Source organism: Panthera leo, chromosome B3 (assembly GCF_018350215.1).
Source record: "Panthera leo isolate Ple1 chromosome B3, P.leo_Ple1_pat1.1, whole genome shotgun sequence".
Taxonomy (NCBI): domain Eukaryota; kingdom Metazoa; phylum Chordata; class Mammalia; order Carnivora; family Felidae; genus Panthera; species Panthera leo.
The window spans coordinates 106,538,221-106,556,599 of NC_056684.1; the positions used below are offsets into that span (position 1 = coordinate 106,538,221).

Here is an 18,379-nt window from a genome sequence, read left to right on the forward strand (position 1 = left end):
TTAGTTATCTATTGTTGCTTTCAAATTACCCCCAAACCTTTGTGGCTTAAAGCAACAAACACATGATACCTCACAATTTCTGGTCAGTTATCTGGGGGTGGCTTAGCTGGGTTTTCTGGCTCAAGGTTCCTCAAGGGTCCTCTGGCACAGTGTACAATCAAAGTGTTGGCCAGAGCTGCTGTGACCTGAAGGCTCAACTGGGGATGGATCCCCTTCCAAGCTCATTCATGCTCTTGTTGGCAGGATTCAGTTTCTCCCAGGCTGTTGGACCAAGGGCCTCAGTTCCTCACTTGCTCTTGGCTGGAGGCAGCCTCTAGGTCCCAGCCAAATGGACCTCTCTGTGGAGAAGACAGCTCACATCATGCCAGCTTCCTTCATCAGCACAAACAAGCTGGAATGGAAAGAGAGAGTTCCAGCAAGACAGAAACCACAGTCATTTGCAACTTAATCTTGGAGGTAACATCATTACTTTTGCCACATTCTGTTTGTTAGAAAGGACTCACTAGGTCCAGCCCACACTCAAGGGGAAGGAATTACAATGTGATGTGGATAGCAGGAGGTGGGGATCATTGTGGCCATCTTAGAAGGCTGTCTACTTTAGATGCTATGGATCCTCCTGTTCTATTGCTTTATGACCACCTACCCCCTTTTCCCTTATTCTGGCTGCCAGTCACACTGGGTTTGTCATGATTACTACAGGAATGGATGCAACTAGCTTTTCAAAATGACCCTGTCGTTTCTAATATGTTTTTAGATGTCGATAAACCCTACAGCGACTTCCAACTGTGTGCATAATGTTAAACCTCTGAGATCACTGCCTTCCAGCCCAGATTCCAAACTTCCTCCAGCTCATCCTTCCAAAAGGCTTATCAAATCCTATCATTTCCCTATTGAATCTTGCATGGCTTACCGGTGTCCTTCTATAAAACTTCAATATAGCATATAGGCACCTCAGTTCCTAAGCTGAGGCCCACCTCTCCCCCATAATTTTTTTTTTTTAATTTTTTTTTTTTCAACGTTTTTTATTTATTTTTGGGACAGAGAGAGACAGACAGAGCATGAACGGGGGAGGGGCAGAGAGAAGGAGACACAGAATCGGAAACAGGCTCCAGGCTCTGAGCCATCAGCCCAGAGCCCGACGCGGGGCTCGAACTCACGGACCGCGAGATCGTGACCTGGCTGAAGTCGGACGCTTAACCGACTGCGCCACCCAGGCGCCCCTCTCCCCCATAATTTTTTACTGCATTACTCTCCTTTCCAAACAAAATAACCAGGCACTGTTAAATTATTTGAAATTGCTTGATAACTTCATATGTTTTTGCCCAATATTGTGTGCAAAATGTTATTTCTGCTTGGCGTGCTTGGGTGGCTCAGTCAGTTGAGTGTCTGACTCTTAATTTTGGCCCAGGTCATGATCCCAGGGTTGTGGGATTGAGCCCTGCATTGGGCTCTGTGCTGAGTGAGGAGCCTGCTTAGGATTCTCTTTCCCTATCTCTCTCTTTCTCTCTCTCCCTCTGCCCTTCCCTCACTCACACATGCTCTCTGTCTCTCTCTAAAAATGAAAAAAAAAAATTTTTTTTAATGTCATTTCTGCCTGAAATCTATCCTCTGTCCCTGCCCCTTCACACTACAAACAACTTTCTTCACTAACTCTCCTCAACTTTTCACCTTCTGTCTTCCACTTGGTCAGAAAGCCACTGCCTCATGTTTTACATATTGTTACAATTCCATCCCACTCCCAGGTACAAAAATACATTCCAGTTGTCATTCACTCTGTAATAAATCTCCTTAATATGTAGTAGTATAAAATAATTATTTATTATGTTAATGGATCTGTGGGACAGGAATTTGGGCCAGATGGAGTGGGGATGATTTCTCTCTGGCCCACATTGTCTAGGGCATCAACTGGAAGACCCAAAGTCTAGGGATAACTTGATGACTGTGTACTGAAGTCAGATGAAGTCTTATTCATGACTGATGGCTGATGCTTGCAGTTAGCTTGGACCTTAGCTGGGGCTGTGCAATGACTTCTGACACCAACTACCCAGAGTTGGGCCAAAATGCACAGGTTAAGTGCACAGTCATCCACAAGATTTCCCTCACCTCAGACACCAGCCACATGTTTGGGGTCTTTAGGCCACCTTCACTTCTGACCAGCTGTCTAAATTCAGAGGTTCTCAGTACTCCTCAGGTTAAATCATTGATTTGTATAACTTATAGAACTCAGGAAAGTGCTATTCTTATGATTAATTTAAAGGGTACAAATCAGAACTAACCAAAGGGAGAGACAAATGAGGTGAGGTCTGGGAGGGTTCCGGATATGAAGCTTCCTTTGTCCTTTCCCTGTGGAGCTATAGCATGTCACTCTCCTAGCACATCGATATATGATAATATACAGAATATTGTCCACCATGGAAGCTTACCCAAACTTCAGTGTCCTGAGGTTTTTTTGTTTTGTGTTGTGTTTTTATTTTTGTTAAGTTTTTATTTATTTTTGAGAGAGACAGAGAGACAGAGAGACAGAGCGCCAGCGGGGGAGGGGCAGAGAGCGAGGGAGACACAGATTTGGAAGCAGGTTCCAGGCTCTGAGCTGTCAGCACAGAGCCTGATGGGGGACGCGAAATCACGAACTGAAAGTTCATGACCTGAGCCAAAGTTGGATGCTTAACTGACAGAGCTACCCAGGTGCCCCACAGTGTCCAGAGTTTTAATTAGGGTTCCATTACATAGACATAATTGACTAAATCGCTGACCATGTGACTCAGTCTCCAGCTGGCGCACCCCCACCCCCACCCCCATCTCATAAGTTGGGTTAATATCACCCAATTCAAAACCCCAACTTCTAGTCACATGACTGGTCTTTCAGGCATAGGCATCTTCTATCTTGAGTCATCACATTTGTTTGAATTACCTAAGGTCCCACATTAGTCAGCCTATCAGCATAAACTATCAGGGAACAGGATGAATAACAAAGATACTCCTATCACTTGGGACATTCCAAGGTTTTAAGGGCTGCTTCCCAGGAACTGGGGAGAAAGGCCAAATTCTTTATTGCACAGGTTGTCAACTAAAACACCTACACATGGCTTCTACTCACAACATGGTAGTATGGTTTCAAGGGCAAATGTTCTGAAAGAGAGAAAACCATATGGAAACCATATTGCCTTTTAAGACCTAGCTGTGGGAGTGATGCGGTGTTGTGTCATATTCTATTGGTTGAGGCAGTTTTAAAGACTTACCTAAGATCAGGGGTGCCTGGGTGGCTCAGTCGGTTAAGTATCTGACTTTGGCTCAGGTCACGATCTCACAGTTTGTGAGTTCAGGCCCTGCATTGGGCTCTGTGCTGACAGCTCAGAACTTGGAGCCTGCTTCAGATTCTATGTCTCCTTCTCTGTTTGCCCCTCTCCCTGTAATAGGAAAAGAGGATAAAATAGGCAGAGAGGGAAGGATTAGAACCTGAGGTCCCTGGGTGGGGAAAAAACACATATTTTGGAACAATGCTGGGAGTGTTGGACCACACCAAACTCCCTCAGGCTTAAGGTTCCTCTTAAGAATGTAACAGATCCCACCTACTCCCCCTCAGGTTTCCCTCAGGAATTTGAGAAAGACCTAAGTGTGGCCATAGACCACTCCTCATACAATGAAAATGAGCCAATCAGGAATGGACAGCCCAGCACTTAGAGCTATCAAGGCAATAAGAGTGGATCCTGAGAAGGAACAAGGGGGGCTGACCAGAACCTTATAAAGCAAGGACCCTTGCCTATAGTCTTGGGCATTCACTTTTGAATGTGCCCTTTCTATACAGAGAGCTTTCCTACTATTCTTCCTTTTTAATCTTATACTCTTAATAAACTTTTGCCTACTGCTCATTTTGTGTCCACCTCTTCATTCTCTGAAGCGGCAAGACAATGAATCCCGGGTATTGTGGTAAAAAATCCTGCAACACCCCGCTCACACTCTGTCTCTCTCTCTCTCAAAAATAAATAAACATAAAAAATAAATAAAAATAGAAAAAATAAAGACTTACCTAAGATCAATGGGAAAAGATATAAATTGTCTCCCATCTTTTGATGGAAGAATGGCAAGGTTTGGAAGAGGAGAGGTAGACCTAGACCTAGAAATATGATAAGGGTCCTTTTGGAGGGGGGTATTTATTTTGAGAGGGGGAGAGAGAGAGAGAGAGAGAGAGAGAGAGAGAGAGAGAGAATATCCCAAGCAGGCTCCCCACTGTCAGCACAGAGTCTGATGCAGAGCTCAAACCCATGAACCACGAGATCATGACCCGAGCAAAGTTGGATGCTTAACCAACTGAGCCACCCAGGTGCCCCTGATAAGGGTCTTTTTTGAAAAATAAAATCTGACCTAACCGTCCAAGGCTAAAGTCCTCCCGGAGGCTTACAATGTCTTTGACAATTCAGTCTCATACTTTTCATTCCTGGTATCTAATTGCCTCTTCACACTTAGCTTCCAATCCAGTTAAGACAGTCATGCCCATCTCAAAACTTTCCCCTCTGAAAAGTCCCCTCCAAATGCAAATCCAACCTATCCTTCAAGGAGTAGCCCTATTGTGACTCTAGGAGCCAGAGAAAATTCCCATTTAAATCAGTTTAACAAAACAGAGAATTCATTGCCTCTAGATACTAAACAATCCAGAGAAGGGGCTATCTCTGTACATGCCCCTAGAAGCTCTAAACTCTCATCATTCTTCCTGCTAACAATCATAGAGGAACAGGATGGCTTTCCTCTAAGGACTCCCAAACAATTCCTAGGATTTACTCCAATTTGTCCACGTAGGTCATGTGTCCAACCCTTCACCAGATTCTGGGGTCAAATAAAGGAATTATACTGTGAGGAAGAAGCAGTTCCTTCTTAAGAAATGTGCATTACTGTTACCAGAATATGGAAGAGATAGAAGCCCAATTCCAGAGTCCAGTTCCAATTTCATTGCTAGAGTAGTGGAATGTTAAAGATGGAAGGAACTGTAAAGATTATTTGATTCAACACCTTCCTTTTACATATGTGAAAATTTGAAATTCAAAAAAGATGAAATGACTTGCCTAAGTTGCACTTGGTGGCATAGCATCAGAGCCAAGACTGAAACCCTGGGTTCTGATTCCCCAGGCCAGAGGGTCCTTGTATAACCTGATGTCTTAATAGATGCCAAGATTATATTTTAAACTGTAGTTTCATGTTATAAAAAACAGCAAAAGTTGGAGTCACATGGGATTCACATTCTATCCACTCACTTGCTCTGTGAATTTGGACAAGTGACTTAAGCCTTCTGAGCTTCCATTTCTCATCTGTGAAATACAGTAATGACAGCTACTTTGAAGGAATATTGTTGAGATTCAATTAGATAGTGCAGAGATAAAGATTCTAGCAAAAAAGGAAGTGCCCAATAAATGGTAGTCATTATTTTTATCTCTTGCTATGTTTAATGGGATTTGACACATACTGTGTTTTTTATTTTGAACTTGGTGTTTGACTAACAATTCTTTCCATAGGTGTGGGGGTTGTGATTTATGTCTTCTAGAGCATTTTATCCAGTCAGTGAAAGTTCTTGTCCTTAACAGCCTTCCGACAAATATTAATAACCAAAAAGGATGTATCTAATCCAACTTAGATAGAATTACAAAGAGCATATCATGGACTTTTAAACACCCTTTTGTAACATTGCTTTTGGGAATCTAGGCGTAGGAAGCAGAAATTTTATTTGTTATCAGTTCCATGTGTTTCTGTATTTTAGCTTTTGCTTTTGAATTCACGCAGGACTGACATGTGATGATGACTTTAGTGATGACAATCCAAATAGTCTAACTGCCTTTAAGGCAATGTTTATGGGTACATAACCCAGATATGATACACATGACTCACCAGGCCATATAAATCACTGGTATTTTATATCAGGCCAAGATTTTTTTTTGGCATCCCATGTTTCAAGTACTCACATTGTTCCCTTTAACCTTTCCATGCTTTTGTTGTGATTGACAACACAAAAGAGTTTTGTATGTCTTGCCTACTTGGATAAAGGTCAGTAATTTTACTGACCCCTCCCCAGGACACGTACATGTGGCTCTTTAGAGCTAAAGATTCATTCACATATTTTATTAAATATTTATTTCAAGAACTTATGATTTCTATAAAATATAATTTAAATAACAAATTATTTCTAACAGGTATTTCTAATAGAATGGATATGACATATATCAGAGTCTGGTAAATTGGAGGTTTGCGCTACATTACATCAACTATTATTTGCATCCTTTTCCATTTTTAATGGATTTGACACATAGGATCTTCATCTGTACTTAGTTTGGAATGATGGATTATTTTCCCAATAGTAGATGCTTATGATTTATACCATCTAGTGCACAGGCTGAATTTGGCACTATAGGCAGAAATTGTTGTTTGGTCATCAATGCAGAGACTACAGATTCTACAATTGTAATATAATAGCCATAATAATTTTTATTATGAAATATTTCTTGGGTATCTATAATGTACAAGTTATAAGATTATTAAGCGTAAAATTAGTCATGATCCTTTTCCAAGGGCCTATTCTAGGTTTACTTTGAAAACTACCTATATATGACCATTAAATTAAAGGAAGAAAACTGTAGTAAATAAGATTAAGCATGTGAAGTGTTTGTATTTCTTTCATTGGTCCATGAGCAAGACTGAAACTAGGTATGGCTATGGAAGAAGTAGAATTCATCTTTAATTTTATTGAGGTCTTTGCCAAATTCCTTTGTAAATTTCTTTTCCCCTATCCCACTAATGCATGTCCATGGAACTTGCTTCCCAAGTATTAAAATTTGACTATTCAAAAGATCTAAAAACTTTCATATTAAGATGTAAATGTCCGCCATAGGTAAGGACACCTAAACTATCATTCTCACTGGATAGCACAAGGTATAAATAATTAGTCGAATTTTAGTCTTCAGCCTTCAGATGTGTGTTGGGAAAGTATCAAGGGGAGAGAGAGAGGGTAATGAGGTTCTTGGAGAATATTTTTGAGGGCACTAAGTATTCACCTGAAATTGAACCACTTAAATGGGTGTCTGTCTTACCTACTCTTAATTTGGCCTTTCCTACAAGGTACTTCTTGCAACATTTCACTATACTTACCAAGAAAGGTTACATGATGAGTCATTGGCAAAAATATCTAAGTATAGTTCTCAGAAAATGAAAACATAAGCTCCAGTAACAAGAGCTCTCTAAAAGACCATATTCCTATCACCAAAATGTAATCATTCTATGCCATTTAAAGCTGAAACTAATTTCACTTCCTCTTTAAGGATTTATGAAACTGACATGAAAGGATTTTTCTACTTCCACTTTTGCTTTTCTAAAATCTCTTCTCCATATTGCAACCAGAGCAAAACGCAAATCAGATCACATCATCCCCCTGCATAAAAACCTCCAGCGGTTTTCCATCACACTTAAAATAAAATCAAAATCCTTAATTGTGGCCTATAGGTACCCTGACTACATAGCACTCTTTCCCGCCTTGACTGTGCCCCAGACATCCCTGAGTTCTGTCTGTTCCTTGACATGTCAAGATCACCCCCACCCCAGGGCCTTTGCTCTTGCTTGGGTCTTCCCTTAGATTTTTACATGGTGGCTTCCTCTGTGATTCAGGCCTGCCCAGCTGCCACCTCCTCTAACAGGATTTCTTTCACCAATTGGTATAAAGTAACCTCTCCTTTGCCCCCTCTCCCATACTACTTGCCTACATCATACTTTGCTCCACATCCATTATTTATTCCTCTGTAATGATCTTGTTTGTTTTCTATTAATCCCAAGTAAGGTCTATGAAAACTGCCCCTCCTCTTCACCATAAGATCCCTCTAGGTGGGTGCCTGGGGGTTCAGTCGAAAAAAAAAAAAAAAAGATCCCTAGCCTCTAGAGCAGTAGCTGGCATTTTCAAGGTACTCAATATCTATTGATTAAATAAAATGCATGGTGACTCAAGTCTATAGTATAAAAATTACAAATACCATAACATAATATATGTTATATATTCTATATATATACATATAGTTTTATATATATAACATATATAGTTTCATACACACATACACACACACACACACATACATAAAATCTAGGGTTTGGAGTCAGTCTTTTAAAGCAATATAAGAAGAACAATCCAGGGTTTAGGTTCGGAACCACATGGTTACCTCTGGTATAGATGACATGAAGTGAAACTCACATAAAAAGGGTCAGCAGTGGTGGGATTGGCAGAACACTCCAGCAGGCCTCCGTAAGCCAAAGGGCTAGAAGTCAAAACAAGCCTTCAAGAGAACAGTTTTAGCCCTGCAAGGGACAAGTCTATATGAACCTAACTAGGCCTATGGAAGAGATAAAATATTGCACAGCAGGTGTCAAATCATTTACAATGTATTATTATTAAAAATATCACATTATGTGCTTTAAAGTAACAGTTACATTTTCTTGTGTGTCTGCACACCATGGTATCAGGCAATGTGGTAGGTTCTTTCTGTGCAAGATCTCATCTGTTTCTGCAAGGCGATTATTCCATGTCCTGATGAAGAAACCAAGACTAAGAGAGGTTAATAACTTGTCCACAAGATAGAGCAGAGATAGACTTTGGGATATCCTCTTTGGCTGTAATATGTTTAAAGTATTTAAAAATGATTGTTTTGAATATCTTCAAAATGAATAAATATGCTCTCCTCCTCCACAGTTTTCACCATGGTCTGTTGGGTCATACCCAGCCTGATCTCACACTTAATGGATCTGTCTGGCCTCTACCATAGACTCTAGAGTTCTCTCTCTCTCTCTCTCTCTCTCTCTCTCTCCCTCTTTCTCTGTATGTCTCTCTCTATCTCTATCTCTTTTTTTTTTTTTTTTCATGCACAGAGCCTGACGTGGGGCCAGAACTCACAAACTGCAAGATCATGACCTAAGCCAAAGTTGAAGACTGAGCCACCCAGGCACCCCTAGAGTTTTCAGTCTCTGATGCTAATCTGAATTCTTCCTTCTATGGGCTGCTTCTCTACAAAGAGGCCTCTGCCATGTTTGTACCAATAACAGGTTGAGAATGTTCTCCAAGGACCCCCTGAGTGGGGGTCAAAGGCCGTTATGCTGGCTTTTATCTTATTAAGTGGGTTTTATAAATAATCAGCCAAAAAGAAAGGAGAGAGTCTTCCACGAAGGGAAGAGAGAAGTTTTCCTTGAATGGAAAGAGCAGGAGAATGGAATTGGTGACAGTTGGAAGCAAAACTCTAAGAAATAAAGCTCTAGTTTATCTAGAGCTTTCAAGAAAAGGCATAGCAACATCTCTGCATCAATCCCTCTCAAGCTTTAAATGACTTAACTTTTCAATTACTGCTTTTACTACCCAATTAGAAACACTTTTATGAAACAAGAAAGAGATGAAAAATGAATCAACATACTGAACAAATCCTTCAACTATTAAAAAATAAGTATACATCTCATCTTGTAGCTTTTCTAAAGGCAAAGGATGTATTTTGGTAGCAAGCACCTTATTAAGTACTTACTAGGTGTCAAGGATGTCCAGGTCTTCTGCAGTATTGAGCTGCTCTTAACTACAAATAACTGAATACAAAAATAAGAGTGGCTTAAACAATGAGAAATATTTATTATCCACCCCTGTCCCCAAATAGATTCCCAAGGTAGGCAATTGCAGGGAGAGCTCAATGGCTCAACAATGTGCAGGACCCAACCTTTGTCATCATTCACCTCCTCCCTGTTACACTGGTTCTTTGCAAGATGGCTCAGAAGTTCCAGGCTCAGACATAAACGTAACAGCTTATGGTTGAAGAAGGCATTTTCTCTTGGGTGACTCTTATTATTAGGGAGAGTAATCTTTCCCAGATCCATCTCCCAAGCCTTTTCCCTGGGTTCCGTTGGTTAGAATTGCGTCACATACCCATGCCTTAAGCCAGTGCTTCCCAATTTTTTCACATCATGACACAAATAAGAAAGATAATGGTTTGTTTGTTTTAATGTTTTACTTATTTTTTTTATTTTTTTAATGTTTATTTTAGAGAGAGAGACAGAGACAGAGACAGAGTGTGAGTAAGGGAGGGGCAGAGAGAGAGACAGACAGACAGACAGAATCTGAAGCAGGCTCCAGGCTCTGAGCTGTCAGTGCAGAGCCCAATACAGGGCTCAAGGTCACAAACCGTGAGATCATGACCTGAGCCGAAGTCGGACACTTAACCGACTGAGCCACCCAGGTGCCCTGGAAGATTATGGTTTTTATGACATACAGGGGTACCTGAGTGAGGTTGCTTGTGGCCAGACAAGACAGTCTCAGGTTTCAGTAGTTGACCCTTACTGGAATATTCCAAAGGCATAAGGGATCAATACTGTGTCACATCTCTAACCCATTCAATACATACCAGTGTGTGCTGGCACATAGATTGGGACACTGTGCTCTAGACTACAAGACAGAGTGAGAGAGCATTATCCATACACAAACTGTAGTGGGAGAAGGATCTACCAGTGAGAAGGAAAAAGGACATGGTGGTCAAGGGTGCCTCATCTATTCTAAATCTTACAATACAATGAGAAGAAGTGTACTTGACCTTTGAACAACACGGGATTGAACTGCGTGTGTCCACTTTTTCGCAGAATTTTTACAGTACAGTACTATAAATGTATTTCCCCTTCCTTACGATTTTCTTACTAACATTTTCTTTTCTCTGGCTTATTGTAATGATACAGTATATAATATATATAATATACAAAATATGTGTTAATATGTGTTTTGTGTTATTGGTAAGGCTTCTGATCAACTGTAGGCTATTAGTTGAGTTTTTGGTGAATCAAAAGTTATAGGCAGATTCTCAATTGTACAAGGGGTCAGCATCCCTAAATCCCTGCCATGTCCAAGGGGTTTGAACATGGAGAATGAAATTGAGGCTAATAATTTAAATGACTTGCTTAAGGTCACAGAGCCAGTAAGTGGCCCAGTTGGCACAGTGGATGAGAACCAGTGGAATGCTGGTAAATGTGTAACAATCAGCTTTTCCAAATGTAGTTCTGACATGCCTGTTGGTTAATATTTAAGATAAAACTGAAACAGCAAACGTGTATGGGGACTTACTTTGTCAATGATCTGAGTAGCTCTAGTACAGAACTGGATGTTGTGTACCAGTCACCATGTAACAGCTATAGACATAATATGCTTTGTATTTGTCTTTATTTATTTATTTATTTATTTATTTATTTATTTATTTATTTATTATTTAGTTAGTTAGTTAGTTACTGAGTGAGAGAGAGAATGCTCCCACACACAATCAGGGGAGGGACAGAGGGAGACCCTTAAGAGAGAACCTTAAGAGTGTTCTACTCCCAGCTCAGAGCCCCACATGGAGCTCAATCTCACAATCCATGAGATCATGACCTGAGCTGAAATCAAGAGCCAGACACTTAACCAAGTGAGCTGCCCAGGTGCCCACAACATGCTTTTTAAAGTTTAATCTGCATTGACAGTTTCTCTGTCACTTAAGTCTAGACAATCAACAAAGTGATAAGTTAAGTCCTGAATGGTGGCACTTGCTGATTTCCATGGTGTAAATACTCCTTTCATAGCCAATTTCAAGCCACTAAAGTGAAGTCACTGAATAGAGCAGTGAGAAGAGATGTGCAGTAACACATTACAGAGAATTTTCACCACACAGACACAAGACAGGTAACCTCAAGAGCACAGATAATAATAAGCTATATTAAAATAATTTGGAAGTGGTGAGTTTTTAATACACATTATCTTTGCTTAAATTTTATTTACTTTGAAGTTTTATATAATTTAATTTTTAATAGTGGCTTTATTTAACAAACTACTGGCAAACTCCTTGAAAATCTAAGTGTGCTCTCAATGCTAGTATAAGCCAGCTCCACACACCGCTGTTGACTCTAAGCCCATACACTTTCCACTGAGTCTCCTTGCTGCCTTTATTACTGGCATGTAAAAGCTAGAGATGATCTGTAGGATGCAGGGGAAAATCTGGGTACCAGCCATTACTTCTGGTGCCCCTGTATTGCTGCTACTGGACACTTCGTTTTCTCCTATGGAAAAGGATGAGAACAACAGTCCTTGCCCTGCCTACGCACAAGGGATGTTGTGAGGATTAAACTGGTTGGTCTAAGTGAGAGTGCTTTGAAAACTGCAGAGCCAGATACAGAAAAAAGTCTTTATTATGCTTGTCATTTCATCACTGGTGTTCAACCAGGCCACCATCAGTAAGGATACAAAATGGAGGGAGGGGGGCACCTTGGTGGCTCAGATGGTTAAGCATCTGACTCTTAATTTTGGCTTAGGTCATGATCTCATGGTTTGTGAGTTCAAACCCCCACATCAGCCTCTGTGCTGACAGTGTAGAGATCCTGCTCGGGATTCTCTCTGCTCGCATGTGTGTTCTCTCAAAAATAAACATGAAAAAAAAAAAAAGAAGGATGCAAAATGTGTTGCAGCTTTCAAAGATATGGTTTGAGATCCTCTGTAATGCCTACCATAGACAGTAAACCCAGAAAAACTGTTTCTGAGAAGTCCAAATTTTTGCTAGTCTTCACTTACTGAGAGTAGCTATCTATATTGGGAGAAAAGAGATTCTTTTTACTCATTTCTAGCTGTTGTTGGATTGTCTGAGGGGATCTCTCCCTGGGGGTATAGAATGCTTCTTATTTTTAATTATTGAATAAAGATCTTTTGATTTTGTAATTTTGATTTTTCAAGCTGCTTTCCTTTTGGGGCCACACAAATTCACTAAGTTATTTTGTATGGATCATGACCCTCTGCTGAAGGTGGTTTCTACGTGAATTTGATTAAGTATCCCAAATATCCCAAGTTGAAATTCTAAACTTAATTGCCTTTATAAAAAATGTATACCTTACGCTTGCTGAACTTCTCTTTGGCCTGTAGACAACTTTTCTGCCAGAGTCTTCCCACATCAGGCCCTTTGCCTATGCTGACCCCTCTGCCAAGAAAGCTTTCCCCTGATTCTTTGCAAAGTTAACTCCTCCTCATCCTTTAGCTCAAATGCTACCTTCTTACAAAGGTCTTCTCTGAAGACCTGTTTCAAATCATCTCCCCAATCTGTTTTCTTCATAGCACTGATCACAATCTTAATTTCCTTATTTGTTTGCTTTTGTGTCTATATCCCTGATTATAATATCAGATCTTTGAGGGCTAGGACTTTGCCCATTCATATCCTTATCTACTTCCAGCCTAGCATACCATAACTATCTGTTGAACAAATGAATTTGTCTGAAAGGATCCACACCAATGTTGTGGAGCTGTGGCCATATACAGTTCTCTGGAGGTGATAGCCTCCTCTAAAGACTCTCCAAGGCTTGGCCTGTGGTGTTCATGGCGGCCTGCACTTCCCTCAAAAGGCCTAGGAGGAGTCACAGTGGCAACACAAGACTGCTGGCTCCAGTCTGCTCCACCCTAATGGAGCTGCCTCAGTGATGTCACACAGGGCAGGATTCTCTAATCCTTCTCATTCTGTGACAGTCCTTTAAAGACCTAAGTGTTTCATGACTTGACATGGTGCAAGGGGAGGGGGACGATGGAGAAAATAGGACCAGGGGGGGGGGTACACCCCCCACCAACAAAATTAGTTTAGGGGCTCTATCCACTGATTTGTACTGCTTCAGGAGGAAGTGCGTAGCAGAGGCTGTAATTCGGGCTAAGATAAGAAAAAGTGAGAAGAGAAGAATGGGGAAAAGAAGGGCAAAGGGGATCAAAAAAGAACAGAAGAAAGGGAGAAGAGTGATGAGAAAAGAGAGAAGAGGAAGACATATGAAGAGGATATATGTGAGAAAGAAACACGGAACAGGTAATGAAGGTGGAGGAGGAAGAGTTGGATCTCATTCTGCTCGACTTTGTGACTCTTGAGTAGTGAGTGACTGACTTCAGTGGGAAAGGATGGATGGCTGAGGCGAGGGGAATTCTCAGGTGCTTCCTAGAGGGGTCACTTAAAGGGCGACCCTTATTTTGAGAGGCCCAAGCCAGGATGTCTCATGGGTGACTCTCCTGGGTGGATTCACAATAGTAATTTGGGAACAAGTGATTTAACCTTCACTTTAAATTACGATTGTGGAGGGAAAGAAGAGAGAGTGTTATTGTTAACCAGATTGAGCTTCAGACTCCTCACCTCGGCCCCCACCCCCATCCTCACCGCATGCCTCCCAATTACTAGGCCAATCACATACAGTTAAATTCAGGACTTGAAAGCCAATCTTTCAGAAAACCTTCCTCTTTGGTAATTGTAATGTAAACAGATTTCTGACGCAGAGTAGGATTGTGTTGTACCTATAAAAATTACTAAAAAACAATTATGGGAATATATGCTCACTGATGTTTCACAGAAACTCACTATGAACATCCCAAATATGTGTAGGAGGCCCAAGCAAAGCCTTGTAGTTCAAACAAAAAGAAAACTTTTAACTCTCTTTTTTCAATGTCCTTTCCTCCCTTCTAAATAGTTGGGTTTTGCCCATAGCATATTTAGGAAACATAATATTTAGTATAATAATAAGGAGGGGGATATTATAAGATCGAGCATATTTATTCAGACAATACTAAGATATCTTTGTTCCAAACTTTATAATGTTAGCTTATAAACCATGAGTTTCCTAGTTCATACCAAAATGTCCCTGCAGGCTGTATCCAGAAATAAGAAATAGTAGGAAGGTACAACTTTATCAGCAGTCTGTGGTACACTGTGCAGCCTTCTTCAAAATCTCTTTATGCTCATATTTTCTATTTTTCTGCCTCTTCTGCTATAATTGACCCAGATTCTCCTCCAAGTGTAGAACAGAGAGAAGAAAGATATGGGAGCCTGAACGAAGGAAGCAGAAAGATAGGAAAGCCCTTCAAGTTCACTGTGGTCCACTACTGCCATTGGCTGTCCGGGCTCTGCCTTATGAATAAGAAAATTTGTTTTCCAAGGGCACTTCAAATGGTGGTTGCCACATGGGCTTTTCAGTTTCAGAATGGTAATGAGTCCACTAGCATGCAAATCATGCTGTTACTTGTCTGAAGTATTAAGGATTTCAATACAGAACAGTTTCAAAGATCTTTGATCTAATTTCCTTTTTTTTTTTTTTTGGCAAGTGTATGGAGAAGCAATTAGGAAATGTGTCCTCAGATGATACTGGGACCAAATGCATAAGTGAATTTTATTTTCACGTTGTATACCTGGAAAAGATCCATTGTCATCTTATTCTAAGAAATTCGAACACCATAGATATTGGGTAGAGTGACTTTTGGGTTCCTTGAAGAATGGGCCTCCCAGGGACTATTTGGTGATACTGTTTTATCCTGTTGTCAGGTTCCAGGCCTAAACGTGAAAGGAACAGAAACTTCCTCAAAAAAAGTCATGTAGAAAAAATTGGAAATGCCTTTCACAGCTTCAAAAACAGCTAAGTGTTCGTTGAATGACAAAAAGAAAAAATAGATTGCTTTTTGATCTAGGAGGTGTGGGGCAAAGTGGTTTTAGGAGATAGTAAGCAGCAATGTAAAAATTGCTACAGTGAGTTCCTCAGATAAAAACGGATAGGACTCATCACCTACTAACCTTTTTATTGGCCAGAACACAATTTGGTTAATATTTTCAGGTGTTCTTTTTAAAGTACCTGCCTCCTACACTGAACTATTTGGTTTTTCTTTGTATATACAAGAGCATCTTTTAAAAACGCGGATCTTGCTTTTAAACTTCTCTTCCAGCAAATGTGGTATAGGTCAAATCCCTGAACAGGTTAAGCCTCTGACAAGAAAGGGAAAGGCACCCCAGCCAATGGGAACTCGTGCTGGTGATGTACTGCTCCCAGTTCTGATTCATTGGCCGCCTAGGGTTTGTCATTCTATCCCGGCGTCTGCAAACAGCGTGGGTCGGTTTTCCGTAGGCCAGCTAGCTAAACTGGATTGTGGCCGCCTGCATGTGCAGTTTCAATTAGGTTCAGTTGATCTCTAACTCTTAACAGAAACAGCTGTTACGTTTCTGATTATCCTCCAGATTTTGAAAAATCTTTAGTTCCTTAAACCTCGCTGGAGGTCGTAGGAGGTCCCCTGTGACAGAATCACGTGACTGTCTAACATGTGCAAATAAATACAATGTGGAATCTGATGACCTACAGATGCAAAACCTGCCAGAAACTCAGAGCATGTGCCCCGTGTATCGGTTGCATTCGCGTGTGAATGGGTGGTTGTAGGGTGTTGCTGCCCTTCGGGACTCGAGGTGTGTTGTAGCAGAAGCACCTGCGTGGGGCTCCCAGGGTCACTGGTGAGGGTGGCTTAGAGCCCAGGGGGAGGGGGTCTGGCCGCAGCCTGTATCCAACAGTGCGTTTAAACCACAGCAGCGAGGCGGCAACCAGGCCGCGACTGCGCCGGAAAGAGGTCGGTCCTCGGTGCTCAGAGAACGGCGTCTCTGCAGGGAGTGGGGTGTGTATTTAAGACAAGTGGAAGCGCCGGGGCGGGAGGAGCCGACGCCCTAAGGGGGAGCTTCCCGAGTCCCGGCTGGACAGACTGTCGGGCTTGGAGAAGCTCTCGACGGCCGGGGCGCCTTACACTCACACACTCTGTCCAGCCCCCAACGCCGGGGGCATAACGACCCCAGTGCCGGTTCTGATCCGGCATTCGGATGCTCCGTTCGGCCTTCGCCTGGGGCCCTGGCCGCGAGAGGGCTGCGGCGAGAGAAGCAGGGTAGGGCAGTGATGTCATCTGCGGCCGCCCCTCCCCCGCCTGCCGGCCCTCGCCGCAGTTCCTGCCCAACGACATCCGGGTCTCTCCAGCTGCTCCGCCGCGCCGCAGCTGTAGCGGCCGCTGAGCCGCCGGGGCGGGGCTGACAGAGGAGTCGGGGAGGGGCCGCACGGCGCCGTCGTGAGCGCGCCTGCGCGGGGACGCGCTCGAGGCGGCGGTGGCGGCGGCGCTAGGGACGGGAGCGCGCGCGGGAGCGAGGGAGCAGTGGTCTCGGCGCCGGCCCGGCCCGCAGCTTCGGGTGCTCGGGCGGCTGCAGCGCCAGAACGGGTGGTTGGGGAGGGGGGGTGGGGGGGCGCCAGGCAGGTGGGGCGCGAAAGCGATGAATCTTTGGCTCTTCCTCCTCCTCCTCCGGGACCCGCTCTCCGCCTCCCGCTCCAACGCCCGGATGATCTGAGTCGCGAGGGCGCCGAGAGCCGGGGGCCCGGACGCAGCCCGGCTCCTCCCCTCCTCCGCCCCCTCCCCGGCCTGACCTGGCCGGCGGCCGCCGCGGTGACCCCCTTCCAGCCCCCTCCCCGGCCGCCGTCGCCGCCGCTGCCTTGGCCGACCAGGGACCTGCCCGCCCGCGGCTGCTCCGGGTAAGCGCGACGCTTGGGCCGAGGGCGGGCGGGCGGACGGCGCGGGCCTGCGCGGCGGCGGTGGCGGCCAGGCCTGGGCCTGGGGCCTGTAAACAAGCCGGGCGTCTGCCCGGGCGCTCCCGGGAGGAGACACGACAACTCCACCCCCTGGCCCGGCCTCCTCCCCGAAGCCGGGCGGCGGGCGGCGAGGGGTTAACGCTCCGCGAGGGCGGTGGCGGCAGGGAGGCGGGGGCGGAGTGTTGGTGGCGGCGGCGCGGGGAGGGGGCGCGACCCTCCCGCCGCCGAGGCCGGGCGGGTGTTCGTGGCCGCGACGCGGGCGAGGGCCGCAGGCCATCCTGGCTCGAGAGCGGCGGGCGGAACTTTTTTTCCGGGGCGAGGAGTGGGGCGTCGCGGCGCCCGCCCCCTCCCCCCCCTGCCCCTGCCCGCCGGGCCGCCCAGGGCTCCAACCCCTGGGAGGGAGGCCGGGAGAAAGAAGGGGGTTGGCTTCCTCTGGACCGGACTTAGCCTCGAGGCACCAAATTCTGGACGGTTTGCTTCAGGTTTATAGGGGGGCTGAGCTGAGAGTGAGGCTCTTTCTGAACTCCAGTCTGTGATGCCTCCAGTTCATTCATTATTAAGGCATCGAACAAATGCATTGGAGTAAATCACACTGATTTCTTCTCGTATTTTAACTGTGTAAATTGGTAAAAGTTCTTAACGTCAGAGTTTGATGGTTGAGGTATGGTTCTGTTCTGCCTGTAGATTTTAAATATTTTCTTGAAAGACAGCTGACTGTGGAGAGCCTTTTAGCAACCGCAGTTTAGATACGTTTTGAACATTTCATCACCCACCTGAGGTCTTTTTCCTTCTCTCTTCTCAAGCACCGCATGGGACTTACAAATCCACAAAGGTCGTTCTTAAGTTGTCCAAAGAAATCTGTGCCGCCCCTGCCCTCCCCACTGAATTTTCTGCTAATTGGAATAATGAGCCGAATGAACTGTAAGAAGTGATTGGAAGAGTAATGGGAGGTGTAAAAATCAATGGGATATAGGTATTAGAAATTCGA

The 18,379-nt window shown here is 43.7% G+C and overlaps 1 protein-coding gene across 3 annotated transcripts in view; it reads left to right on the forward strand.

Annotated features, from left to right (window-relative positions):
* The first annotated feature begins 13,515 nt into the window (after positions 1–13,515).
* PPM1A (protein phosphatase, Mg2+/Mn2+ dependent 1A) overlaps positions 13,516–18,379 on the forward strand; it is a 50,787-nt gene continuing 45,923 nt past the window's right edge. Inside the window, exons 1-2 of one of the 3 annotated variants that reach the window (XM_042943408.1) lie at positions 13,516–13,835; positions 15,333–15,422. In XM_042943408.1, the coding sequence (XP_042799342.1) occupies positions 13,544–13,835; positions 15,333–15,422 (382 nt within the window). In that variant the 5' untranslated portion in view covers positions 13,516–13,543. Of the gene's footprint in view, positions 13,836–15,332; positions 15,423–17,258; positions 17,335–18,379 lie in introns of those variants that run through there. The other 2 variants (XM_042943409.1, XM_042943410.1) reach the window with 2 other exon arrangements.